At 37.9% G+C, this 14,489-nt stretch overlaps 1 protein-coding gene across 1 annotated transcript; it reads right to left on the bottom strand.

The window, feature by feature from the left end:
* Positions 1–1,768: 1,768 nt before the first annotated feature.
* On the bottom strand, positions 1,769–3,360 carry LOC103332042 (uncharacterized). Its single transcript, XM_008234732.2, has 2 exons — positions 2,413–3,360; positions 1,769–2,305 (listed from the first exon to the last, which is right to left on the bottom strand). Exons 1-2 carry the CDS (start codon positions 3,286–3,288, stop codon positions 2,060–2,062), a joined length of 1,122 nt encoding a protein of 373 aa, XP_008232954.2. The 5' UTR covers positions 3,289–3,360; the 3' UTR covers positions 1,769–2,059.
* Positions 3,361–14,489: the final 11,129 nt, after the last annotated feature.

Below are 14,489 nucleotides of genomic sequence, written 5' to 3'. Positions count from 1 at the left end.
AGAGCAGAGGGAGGCTGTCTGCAAGGCTGCAACTGCAGGAGGAGTTATCACGAGTACTTGAACTAAAATCCTAGTATTGTTTGGATTCTATGGGCACGAAAAAAGTGAAGAAAGAAAAAGTAGAAAATCCTTACAAGTAAACTATATTTTAATATTTCTCTAAAGATTAATGAAAACAAGCATACTATGGTGGTCAACAATCCGACCGGTTTGGTTGGGCCGGTTTGTCGGTATTACCAATTTACCACCATAGATGCAATCTCTACTACTTGTTGTTGTCGTCTTTTTATAAGATTTGGTCCATGGAAAATCGTTTGGAAACACCACTACAATTGACCAATCACATGGCCTTAGCTGGAACTATGGTGCTGTTATGTTTCGATAATAAATAAATAAATAGATTAAAACACAAGTATTATCTTTGTGTTTTTTATTTGCACATTCACACTATTTATGGTTAGCAATTTGTATGGTTCGCAGCAAATCAAATTGCATAAACGTCAATTTTAAATTGTGAGTCTCCTTTTCTTCAGAAGGAGCAGCATGTTTAATTAAAGCTTCATTTGGTTTAGTTTTTATTCTTTTATGGTGGAAGAGAAGAAGCTAATCTTTGAATTTTGATGCACGTCATGTTTGGATAGTAGGCGTTGATCACATTCATTTAATTTTTAACATTCCAAAAAAAAAGGACCCCATTCATGTCTTTGTACAGTTGCAGCATTGCACTTTTGACTTGTTTACTCAACTACTTTCAAGTCATTAATCAACAATTAAATACACCATTAAGTTAATTTTCTATGACACAATTTATTTTGCTCTTGGTGCAATTCGGGGAAACAAAAACAAACGTCTTAACTTTCATTTATATACTACATTTTCATTATAGGTATACGCTTGCTGTCCAATTCTGTTTCTTCAGGTACGTAATGGGATGAGATAAATAGATAAAAACATGGAAGGCTGGAGAAATTAGATAATTAGGTTTGTGCTTGCTTTTTAATTGGCCGACGTTGACAGAATGATTGAGGGGAAGGTCTCTTTTAATTCAGCTGTGCCTCCCTTGGACGTTGAATATAATTCATCCGCTGCTTTAATTGAACAAATAACAAACGTGGTTGGGATGGGAGACTCCTCGCAGGGCCAAAGGGCTTTAAGCTTACCTCTCCCAAACTCACATTTTTCAGTCAATCTTTAATAATTAGGTTGTTGTGACAGAAGAAGATTTGTGGAAAAATAGTCATTTATACATTGCAAGGACAAACTTTGGTCACTGACATTTAAATCTTTTTGTTTGAATTTGTATGATCACTGCAACCAAAAGACCACCTTTTAGTCTATTACTCATTATGAGTTTTTTGGTTTGTATTTTGCTTTCGGTAGTGATACGGATCTGTCGTTTCTGTTATTACGCAGTGAATCTATATTGCTAGTCTGAGTACAAGTGTTTCGAGTGGCTGAATAAGGGGTTTGAAGATATATTTGTTGGTTTAGGCGTAATTCTCTCTAGATGAATTCATTTGGTCACTGAAGATGTTGTACCTATTTCGGCATTTTTGTGGCTTTGTACTATGTTCAATTTCTTCAATAAATACTATCGCTTTGTAAAAAAATAAAAATAAAAAATAAAAAAAGACCACCCTATCGATTTTAGCTCTTTTTTCTTCAAAATAATTAATTTCATGCAACTGTGTGCAGCGACCTCACATGATTAATTGGTCCATAATTCCTTGGCAAAAAGAAGAAAATTGGTCCATATTTCCAAAAAGGATGAATATATAAGCAGTACAAATTGATTATTCTGATAATTGCAATAACAAACCAATCAAGGAGACATAAATATATATGTCTCCGATAATACAACATCGGAGCATCCGTATATAATAATACCCGAAAAACTTCCAGCCTGCATCCAGACCAGCATCTTATTTATGTATAACTAAAGCCATACATTCGTGTATATATAATTGCAATTAAAGAAAAAAGTGGATGGATGCATGGGGCATTTGGACTGGTGGGTTGAGGCTGATGATGATGAGTCCTCTCCTCTGCAGCTTCAGACTCATGGATTGGCGGGCTCATCAATACGAAGAGCTCCACGGTGCCTGGCCTTCTTCCTCTGCAGATGCTGACCATACGGATCCTGGTCGTCCATAACAGCCATAGCCTTGCGCTTCAGGTCCTGATGATGATCAACATCATCACCGCTGCTCTCGTCCTCCTCCTCCTCCTCATCACCAACATCATAATTACCGCTGCTCTGGACCTCATCCTCATCAACCGCATCATAATTTCGAGCATCCGAGGACTGAAAATTGGGTTTAACAGATATGGGATGTATATTACAAATCTATAATAATCAAAGGTAATTAGACGGCAGTCTGAGAGTTGGATGCATAAATAATTTATAAATACCAAAGTCTCTTTGTTGTCGTCGAACCAAGTTGATGCTTGCTTGTACTTGTAATCAATCCTAGCATCTTGGTTGGCAGAGTCCTTATAGTGATGTGGCGGAGCGAGAACCAGCTCCAGCGGCGATGGAAGATCCTCGACGCTAATTAGGGCTTCGACGAGGCCTTCCTCCACCAGCTCCTTCTCAATTTCACCTCCCCGGGAGAGGGACAGCATATTCCAGATCCGAATAGAATCAAGATTCCAAATCTGGGGTTTGGTCAAGCTGCTCTTGTTCTTCATGTACTCCGCCAGCTCCTCGGGGCTCCCGTGCTTGACAACCAACGAACGCACAGCATCGATAAATCGGAGGATGTTTCTGTTCTTGGTTCTTAGGACCAGCTCCGAAGCTGAGACATCTGATGGTGGCAAGTTGAGGTCCGGGATGCGCCTCGCCGAGTAGTTCAGATCGGCAAGCTCAGGTGGCGGCAGAAAACAGAAACCCACGACATGATGGCTGCTGCTGTGTAAGTCCATGTTCAGGCGGTAGCCCGTACTTGCAGCGATTGCATCTTGTCGGCTCAGGCCGTTGACGGGGATTGAAGACAAAAAGACCCTCTCTGGGCTCAAGCTTGTGGTACTGTTTGTGCCGTTGGTTACGGCAGCCGAGTAGAGTCGACTGGCATTTGGTGACATGATATCAGCTGAAGAGGGTCGATTGATTGGGCGTGAATGGACCCTTTGAGGTTTGTTGCAGCTTTCTTCAACCTCTGCAGCTTTCATCGCATGGAAACGGACTTCTCCTAGGTGAAGACGGACTAAATTGACAGCAGCAGAAGAAGAAGAAGAAGAAGAAGGGATCATTTCAAGGGGGTTTTGAAGAAGAGAAGAGATAGTCATAGCCTAGGTGAGGGGTTTTTGAGAGAGAGAGAGAGAGAGAGAGAGAGAGAGAGTGAGGGGGTGTTTTGGATGTTGGAGTGTAGACCAAAGGTGTGTTGTTTATAGACGAATTTTATTTTATTTGTATTTTTTAACAAAGGTTCCATTTCATCCACTTGTTTAATTACGTTTAAACAGTAGATACAGGCCTCAAACACACATGTGTTGTATATATAAACTATACGGAAATTCATAACATTCCAAAGCATGACATAAACAATTCCCAGAAAGTAACCAACATGGCGCCGGTGTCCACGGGCCTTCCTTTTATGCCTTTGACAATTGTTGCAGTATTTCACTTTTTCGTTATTGACTTCCGAGAAACGTTAGGGAGTTGGGATAGGTGGTGCAAGCAAGTGGGTGGGAAGTTTTTTTTGGGGCCTGTAATGTTAACGATTGGATAGGTGGACCGTGGTGTCGTGTTCATTTCCTATTCAGCCACATCTTCATTTCAAGAGTAAACAAGGCCGTGGGGCACTAATTGCTTTGTATGGTGTGTTTTCTTTGTCATGTTTTTAATTAGTTTTAGATAAGGCGCTGAGGATATCCCAATGCATAAGTGTGTATTAATATTATAAAGTTGGTAATAAGCATAATGTTCGAGTTCATTGACATTTTCATTATTTTTCAAACACAAAGTATGACATACAAAATCTATTTACCTAGTCATGGGTGTAAGGGAGAGAGACAGAGAGATCACTTTGGGTCTTGGAATGTAGTTAGATACCCCAACTCTAAACTATATATTGAAATACCATACACTATTGGGTTAGAAATACTTAAACCTCGTATTAAAATTGGGTTAGAAATAATTTGACAGAAGATTATGGAAATTGGTAGTTTATATACAGCTAGCTGCAAAGAAAAATTTGAACCGACCCATTTGGGACCACACATGGACACATCATCTCTCATAACAACATTATCCCCCAAATCGTATATTTGAAAGGGTCAAGTTCAACCAAATAAATAAAAAGACAAAAGCTAATTACTTAAGTTTCGAGTGACTAATTAGCATTAAGTTAATTACTTAATTGATCATTTTCAGTGGGGTTTGTTCAAAAGCTTCAAACAAATTGTCGGTCATTATGTGTGTTATACTGATTGTATTGCAATTTAGTCGTCATATAATACATAGTTATGAGATTTTAATTTCAAAATTTATACTGTAACTTAAAAGAATAAAGATCTCACTTAATTCAAATGTCTGAAAATTATTCTATGCCTGATTGAAGTGATATAGTTGCCAGAATGATAGAAGTTTAATTAAAGGTCGAATAAAGAGATTCACATTTTGTGCTTGAGTGTTGAAAGACCAAGTTGGTCCAACTTTGACCAAATTAGCTGTCATCTGTTGCCAGTTTCTATTAGTGACCAAATTCATGAAAGTGCGTCATCGTCCTCAAACACGCATGTGTAGAATTCAATCACCCGTTCATAAATGAAAATAACAAATATATATAAATATAAATTCAACGAATTATCTGTGTGGCAACGGATTTACAAACCAAGATTGATGTTCATAGATACAGGAGAATTCAATTACACAAGACAAGACAAAAATAGCCAAATATAAATACAGTGCAAAAGAAAACAAAAAATATTAAATATAAAACTGCCGACCAAAAAAAACATTAGATAAAACAAGAGCTGATAGGTTATCAAAACAAGGTGGCATCTGATAAGCTATCATTGTGTAAACATGGGAGTGACGGCAAAGGGTCCCACTTGTTGATCTGGCAGGGTCAGCGGCAAAAGTGGACGTGGCCTCCTCACGCGACGTCGTATTGCACGTATGGGGCGAGGGAATATTCTATGTCCAATTTGGGCTTGGATCTGTCTCCACAGCCTGCGAGCCAAGCCCAGCAGCAGCCAACCAAATAACAGCAAGATGCTCAAAACGCACAGCATAAGGGGCCAGCTAGAGTAGTAGTTTGGAAACACGAGTGAGAGGATTGAGGCGAGCGAGGCGAAGCCAAACAGGAGCATGGCCATGTGAAACCAGGGATAAGGACTATCCGGGTTAAGAAATCGGTGCCTAACTCCAAAGGCGAAGCTATAAGCAAGCAAGGTGTAGAGGACGATGTTCATGGCCACAGGGCGATTCTTAAAAAGATTTTCATTAGGGTATTTCATCTGAACGAAGGTCAAGAGAGTAGGGATGACAAAGGCCAGTATGTCGTGGACAGATGTCGAAGCCGTCAACGTTAATATTTGAGTAAAGTTGAAGAGCCACAGATTGTTCAAAGGGTTTCTGAGAGAAAAGCGATTGATTTCCATGGTTTGTTGTTTTTGTTGTTCTAGTTTGAGAAATGGGACAGCTATTTATAGAGTGTGTTGAATTGTCGAGCAGAAACAATCATCTAGAACAATTGGTCGCCCAAGCAACATAAATAAATATCCGTACAAGCTTGTATTAAAATATTGCGCAGACATATATAGAGAGAGCAAACAGGTCGGTCGGTGCTTGATTATTGACAGATCACGGGTGATTAGCCATTTTTCCGTGACACCTTTCTTTGCGCAGACATAAAATATTAAAATATTGCGCAGACATAAAATATTGCGTTTTCTTCAACTTTGCTTTGCAACTGAAGGCCGATTATTATTTTGACTCGAGCAACAATTGAGTGATGGTCTAGGCTTTGGGCTTTATCTTTCATGAGAATTTAAACTCCAATGGGCTTTTGTTGGCCCTATGAGAGCTGAGTTTAAGCCCTCTATTTTCTCTTCTACCTCAAAAATTGTGTTTAAAAAGTAAAAGAAAAAAGTAGTGTGATTAAACCAATTCGGTTCGGAGGACAAAATTGGAAGTATATAAAAACCAATTCTGACTCACATTGGATATGCTGAATTCCTTCTCCTGCTCTGGAGGCCACGAAATGGGATCCAAACAAAAGCATGACCTTGTCTTGAACGAACAATAATATTTTACCAAACCCGTCCACATCCAAGAGAAAAACTGGAACCACCTACGTTTTCTATAAAATGGCTATAGGTTATTTGGAAACCGTGCTCCTTTCTGTAGAGCGAACCGTTTCTTAAGTAGCTATCTTGAATACCATATCCCTCTCCAGAAGACCCCCTACGTTTTCCTCATCACATATTTCTCATTTGTATATGGTTTAGCAATGGCCTTTGAAGGGCAATGGCCTCGAGCAAGTGCAGGAAGAGGGATGTGGTTTTCCAAAAATTTTATAAAATAAAAAAGGCGCCAAATTTCAAAATAAGTTGCTCTTTAAAGAGCATGGTTCGACCCCAAGATTGGTCTCACTTTTTATATTTAAATATTTTGGGGCTTGGTAGTTTTTATTTTTGGTACTGATTACAAGCAGGATTTTGTTTTCAATCTTTTTTAATGTATTACATTATTTTTCTAGGGGCCCTGGTTTGATTCTAGGCTTGGTAGTGTTTTCAATCTTTTTTTAATGTATTATCTTATTTTTCTAGGGGCCATGGTTTGATTCTAGGTTTGGTATTATTTTCCATGTATGTTTGTGATTTCTTTCGCTCACAGAATCATATGCATGATTCATTCATATGGAAAAAACAAGGCCGGCTCCAGCATGGGGCTGTTGAAGGTAGAAAAAGGCTTGAGACAATCCATTTAACATCTTGAACACTTTCAAGCACGAGACATGAACATGATTAATGGTGATGATAACATCCTGTAATCATGACAAAGATGATTCCAAAGCACAACAGCTATTGCAGCAGCCGAGCACCGAGACAATGAGACGGACATAACAACGCCAGGAAACCTATGGTGCAGCTTTGATCCCTTTCTTTTTGTCCAATTACTTCTTAGCATCTTCAATGAATAAGTTGTAATTTACCAAAATAAATAAAAAATAACTTGCTCATTCCGATTTTTCCCACGGGTCCATTTTATTTCGAAAGATAATTTTTTATATTTTATGTTCTTTTCCTAAGACATAATTTTGTCCCCCTTGAAAATTGGTTGGTTGGTCTTGAGAAAACCAACAAAAAATGGCTATTGGTTTGCAAGCTACCAAGTTATTACCGTCTTTTTTCTGGCACAACGCGATACTGACTATGTCGAATTCTTGGCCTTCCCATTGCTTCCATGACTTACGTCGATAAACCAACTGGGCTGATTGGGTATGCCTAATTCTTTGGATCCCCAGCCCCTACATGTTTTCATCGGGAATCCATGGATAATTTCTTCAACTCAAGTAAGAAGAGTCCATTGTTAAAGGCAAGGCTGGCCTAAGATTTTCGGAGCGTGGGACGAAGACAAAAGTACATATATGTGCATCCTCACAATCTAACCTCACAATTATACAGCTGTTTACGTTCCTAAATTTATGTTTGCGAGTTATTGACTCCATGACCAATATTCAAGCCATATACGAAAAACTAACTGCATATTCAAGCTCATAGAGTCACTCCCAAAATATGCAACAAGTTTAAATACCCAAAGTAAATTTAATTTCTAAAGACAAACATAAACTTAGGTATTTCCTAAAAAAATGTGCCTATAGGGAAGTAGAGATATGGCAACGCGGTCATGCTGTGGGTATGCCCTTATGGTACGTCTTCGGTTGGTCTCGGGTTTATATTATTACTGGGAAAATAAATAAGAGACAAGAATAGTAAGAAAATTTAACAAATATGACAAACATAACTTCATTTTGTTTATCTGACCCCAAAAAAAAAAAAAACATCATTTTTTTTGTTTTTTTTTAATGATTTGTGAATTATTATTTTAGCCTTATTATATTAATATTTATTTATATATCCATTTTTTTGGGGTCATATTTATATGTCCATTTCACATAATGTAAGTAGGGCCATGATTGACACCTTGTCAAAAAAATTTGACAAATAGACTTCTCCTGAATAATAAAAGAGTACCCACCCTTTTATTTATTTATTTATTTTTATACAATGATAGGCTACTCTAAGAGAGGTGCGGGCTCAAGCACCAATGTGCACACATAGGGTTTCCTCAAGCACCGATGTGCACATATAGAGTTTCGAACGAGGGTGCCATGGGGAAGGGGGAAGTCACCACCACTATGGTAGAACCCATTGGCAGTACCCACCCTATTCTTACTCAAATGGTACGGAGTAATAAGTACAACCACTAAAGAAGAACAAAATACACAGAAATAAAAAAAACAAAAAGGAATACACATGACTTTTGTAGGACAATCTAAGACTGAATTTAGAAAGAAAAAAAAGGGTGAAATATCCAGGTATATATTCAAGAACAAACCTTCCAATAACATCCACCATGATTATATGAGAGTACTAGAAAGAAAACAAACAGATAAAACATAAAATCTATGATCAGCTTTCATGGTTGAAGTTGAATTTCTCAATTAAAGCTCCATGTATATGTATCACCTGCTGCAAATCTACGAATGCCATCAGCTGTCACAGGCAGCAGTGGTGTCCGCGTCACACGACGCTGACAAAACTTTTGGAGCAAGCCCAAACCTTCGGCCATCAAATAGTAGAAGATGAAGATCACATATGGGATGTGGTGCCAGGAGTCAGGAAGGAGAAGCGATAGCAGAGATGCGACTGAAAGTAAAGCAGAAAACATGATGGCCAAGCGAAAGTTGGTGGGAGAGTAAGTAGGGAATCTTAGCCTAGCAGCAACAGCGGAGCTGTAGGCAAGTAAGCTTGCAATGGCAACCATGGTGGTGGTACGATGGGTTTCAAATGGAGAAGACAACTTGACTGGAATTAGGGCAACAAGTACTGACACTATAAAAGCAAGAATGGAATGGGGGGAAGGAGCAGGCAAATGTTGCCTTGCAAGATTGATAAGCAGAGTATTGAATGTGAAAACAAAGGAATTGTGTACATGCAAGATTATGGCTTGGCGCCTTTGAGAGTGAAGATCGGCCATGGCACCAGCCGGAGAGAGAGACCCTTGGTGAAATGAGGTATTTATAGAAAGAAAATATAGGATGGCCACTTCTTTATCAATGACCACTAAAAGACAAAACAAGTGCTGCTTAGATGGTTTCGGAGAATTTGCCGCTTTTTTTAATCTTCTTCTGATGAACCAATCCGACCTTATTTTCTATGAAACTTAACCAATATGTTGGAACCAATTTGTCATTATTTTTAATAAAAGAAAATAAGGATATATATGCTCGTAAATGATAACTTCGTTGGGATTCGTTTAATGATATATCTTATTTTGTTAAGTTTATGGGACTTCAATATTCTTCAATACTCTTCATATATTAAATTAAATCCCATTAATTAATCTTATTTTCGCTGTATGGCTCCAACTTTCTTGTGTCAAAGACAGGGACAGCATAGAAGGGGTGGGCTCAAATGGATGGGGTTTTGGATGGATTGTAAAAATTGCGTCCATGTATAACTGGCTACAGAGACTCCAACTGCAAATTTTGCCTAGCCCTCTGTCGATTATGGCCTCTTAACCAAAAACGTTAAGATTTTTTTTTTTTTTTGGGGGTAAAAAGGGAGCCGAAGCCCAAGCAACACAAAAAGAACTACACAACAACCAACCTTGGACGAGCCAAAAACTGGATCTATTTAAAAACCAATTCCGAGTACAAATATTGGATCTACTAAAAGCCAATACAGGGGGAAGCACTTGGTAATATTCACCAAACTTGTCCACATATTCAAGACTCTTGCTTATAAAGTCCGAACATTTATTGTTACAAGAACCTGCTCTCCTTCTTACAATCCATGGGAGCGGTTGTTCTGACCACAACAACCAAAAAACCCACATGGTAGCAGTTGGCCCGACTTTCTCCAATAAACTCCGATCCCAAGACTCCAATGTCGGGGAAGCACAAGTGACGACGCGACTCTCAGTCGCTTCACTTCATCGCTGATGATGGAGGGTAATCTTGAGGTACTCTCATTGGTATAATTTTTTTCTTCTCCTTAAAAGTATGTTTATTTACTGTCCCTTAAATACCTTGAAGATATATAAGCCCTTGAAGAGGAGTAGAAGCAAGTCAAAGATTGGTGATTATTTTACGATTCGCTAGGGACGCCTTAAGATGTGATGACACAAAACCAAAGAAGTAATGAAAATCAAGTGCGAGTGAAATTGTGTTTAGCGGAAGCTTTTCACTTATACGAAGTGAAGGTGCTTGATTTTCACCGAGACCTCAAGCCAGAAAACTTGGTGCTTGTTTGTCCTCGACTTCAAATGGAAAGTAAAATAAAAATCTGATGTCTTTACCTTCAAATCTTGCAAGTCAAGCACGAGACATGATTAAAGGTGGTGGTTAACGCATGGCCGGCCCTCCTCACGTACGTCGAATTAATTATTTCTTAGCATCTTCAATGAAGGAAGTGTAACTTTCCAAAATAAAAAGGAACTTGCTTAGTTCTATTGTTTTTATGATAAGGATCGATGAATTAATTAAGAGAGCCTGTAGTCATATGTTGAAATTTGACAAGTCTTGAACAAAAAAGCTATAGCGTGATAGTAACTATGTGTAACTCTCGGCCTTCCCGTTACTAATTACAAGACTACATCGATAGATATACTCTCATTGTGTTCCCCGCCCCTCTACATATGTTTTCATCGGGAAATTCATTGATAATTTCTTCCAACTTAAGCAAGAGTCAATTGTGAAAGGCAAGGCTGGCCTAAGGTTTTTGGAGCATGGGACAAAGACAAAAGCATATACTTTGTAATTTGTACATCCTCACAATCTAACCTAGGAAAATATTTTTAGTCTTCATTCTCAATTATTTATTTTAATGAATTATTCATATGTGCTAATAAAATTACGCGTGGAGCGTAAATACAGCTACTTATGTTATATGTTTGCGAGTTGTTGACTCCGTGATCAATATTCAAGCTACATTTATGAAACTGGATATTCAAAGCTTAGAGAGTTAAATCCCAAATTTGAAAAAAAGTTTAATTACCAAGCAAATTTAATTTCTAATGAGACAATCACAACCTAGGTAACTCCTCAAACTTGTTGCCCGTAGGGCAGAAATAGGTAGAAGGATCATTTTATTTTAGTTTATTTTTATTTTCTTAATATTGTAGATTATTATTAGAGCCTCTTACTATATTACTTATTTTTTTGCCATGATTATATTACTTTATTTCATGTAATATAAGTGGGGCATGATTGACACTTACTCAAAAGTTTTTGACAAATAGCCGTCTCTTGAATAATATAGTATAGACTAACAGCTTGAAGTTATGAGCTCCAGTGCTTGTATCAAGTTTTAAAAGAGTACCCACCCTTTTCTTACTCAAATTGTAAGGAGTAAGTACTAGTACTTGAAAAAAAACATATATCAGAAATAAGAAAGAAAATGGAATGTACGTACAAGACTTTTGTAGGAAAATCTAACACTTCATTTATTATGATTGTGAGAGTACTCGAATGAAAACATTGAGCATTTTCAAATAGATTATTAGAAGGCTACGATCAGCTTTCAGCATTGCGATTGAATCCCTCAATTGAAGCTCCACATATATGAATCACGTGCTGCAAATCCACGAATGTCAGCAGTTGTCACAGGCAGTAGTGTACGTGTCCGCATCATGCCACGCTGAGATAGCTTTCGGAGCAAGCCAAAACCCTCGGCTATCAAATATAGTAGAAAATGAAGATTACGTGTGGGACTTGGTGCCAGGAGTCAGGAAGGAGAAGCGATAGCAGAGATGCAACTAAAAGTAAAGCAGAAAACATGATGGCCAAGCGAAATTTGGTGGGAGAGTAAGTAGGGAATCTTAGCCTAGCAGCAACAGCGGAGTCTGTAGGCAAGTAAACTTGCAATGGCAACCATGGTGGTGGTACGATGGGTTTCAAATGGAGATGAAAACATTGATATTCCGGGGAACTTGATTTGAATAAGTGCAACGAGTACTGGCACTATAAAAGCAAGAATGGAATGGGGGGAAGGAGCAGGTGTAAATGTATGGATTTTGCATTTTCTTTTGGCTTCCCTTGACAAGTTTGTAATATGACAATCATTGTATTTTCTCAAGCTCAAGTTTAGATTAAGAATTTTATCTCTAGGTGTGTTCTTATGTGGCTACATTATGATGAACAATATTGCGTTTGACAAAGGTATGTTTTGCATTACATCACATTGCATTAACCTATTCCTGAAGATTATGACTAGTCATCCTTTCTCTATATGACTAGTCAACCTTTGCATTGGTAAGATTTCCCAGGTGGATTCTACCCACTTTTTTGTCATATTCTGCGAAATCCTATGCTGCCTTGTGCGATTCCAACTTAGGAATTTTTGTGTAAAAACGTATGCATTCCTCATTTGGTAGCCGTCACTTTGGGGGACAAGTTTTTGGAAAGTTTCATAGCAAACTTTCGCTTCTTCTTCCTCAAGAGTAACCTTCATATTTTTCATCTTTGAGTTTTCCAAATTGTTTCTTTTTGAAAACTGCATATGAAAACTTCATCTTGCTAGATCAAACACTCTATCATTTATATCTAGGTCAGATTCAAGATTGATTTCTTCAAGAGTATGGTTTCTTGAAGAAATTGGTCATTTTCTCCATGAATTCAAATTTCATTTCTGTCTGAGTTAGAGTTTGCAAGCTAGTGCCATGGGATGAACGAGCTGGAGAAAGAGCTGTCCTTGCCATGAAGAACTGAGCTTCAAGCTTTGCTAAGTTGGAGAAGAAGATTGCACAAATGAGGTATAGCTCATCTTCCTAAATAGATCTAGGTTTTTCTTGAGTTTGCTTGTGTTCATTTGTAAGAATCTTTTTCTACTTAGTGGATTGCCTGGTCGGTTGATAACCCCCAGTTTTTCCCAATGGTGGGTTTCTTGGTGAACAGTTTCTGGTTTCCATCTCTGTAAATTTTTTGTGTTTGTGTTCTTGATAGTTGACTAGTCATCTGGGTTTGTGCGGTTGACTAGTCATCTTTTTCTACTGTTTGGTGTTTGCTTGATTATGATGTCTTCACACACTTTCACCATAGTTGTTGCTAGCACAGGGGATGCCTAGATTGACGGGTCCTTCTGAGTGCCTAGGTTGTCACTAGTAATTCTCTAGGCTTGCAGGTACATCTTGGTATGCTCTGTGTATGTTATTGTTTGGTATAATTCATATATGACAGTTGACTAGTTATAAGAGTATTTGGTCAAGGTTTAGAGTGTGTGAAGTTTGCTGCTTTCTTGGTTGAATATATTTTAAATTTACCCCTCGTCACCTAAGTACCAATTTCAGCAGGCAAATGTTGCCTTGCAAGATTGATAAGCAGAGTATTGAATGAGAAAACAAAGGAATTGTGTACATGTAAGATGATGGCTTGTCGCCTTTGAGAGTAAATATCGGCCATGATCGGGGAGAGAGAGACCTTTGTTGAACTGAGGTACATTTATAGAAAAAAAATGTTATATATATTGTGTGTCTATTTGGATTCTGAAATAACTTCATTGATCATTCTTGTGTGCTTACTGATTCGCATATATATATCCAACTAAAAGACAAGAAGGCTCCACACCAGACGAGTAGTACAAGGTCATCCGCATTTTTGACAAGTCAATCTAGGGTCTTGTTTTGGTGAACAAAGTAATCAAGTAAAAAAGAAAACAGGACGTGCCAGATGATCAACTAAAATGGGTTCCTTTTCGCTTTCTTTCTTTGCTTCATTGGACAGATGTAAAAAAATACCACTAGGTCTAGTCAAATGAGAAAAGAGTCTTATTAACTTGTAGACCAATGATCTCAGGTTCGAACCCTTATGACACATTGACAGTGTGTATGAGAATACCCCCTCCCCCGTCGTAACTTTGGCAAAACAAAAAGACTTGATGTACAAAATTAATAAAGAAAGAAAAATGAAATCTTGATAAACAAACACATAATTAAAGTTTGAAAGAAAGCTTGTACACACATAATTAAAGTTTGAAAGAAAGCTTGTACGCAACCATGTTATGTTATGTAAGTATATATATTTGATTCAACAACTGTGTTTCATGTGAGGATTTCTTTTAGTAAAATGGAGGCTAGATACCAAAGAACTTAAACCAAAATAACCCATATACTACTAGTTTTAGCTTGCAGGCGTATTCTTGCTATAACACTAGGCAATGTGAGGCCAAACATGTTTACGAGAAGTGAATTATACTCCTCCTCCTTGCTTCGTCAGTTTTAGTCTGTCCTTTAATTTAGGTAGCTTTTGTTTTGATAA

The sequence above is a fragment of the Prunus mume genome, linkage group LG5 (genome assembly GCF_029339155.1).
Source record: "Prunus mume cultivar Tortuosa linkage group LG5, ASM2933915v1, whole genome shotgun sequence".
NCBI classification, from domain to species: domain Eukaryota; kingdom Viridiplantae; phylum Streptophyta; class Magnoliopsida; order Rosales; family Rosaceae; genus Prunus; species Prunus mume.
Note: the sequence above shows the minus strand (reverse complement) of the source record. Positions and strands in the feature narration are given on the sequence as shown.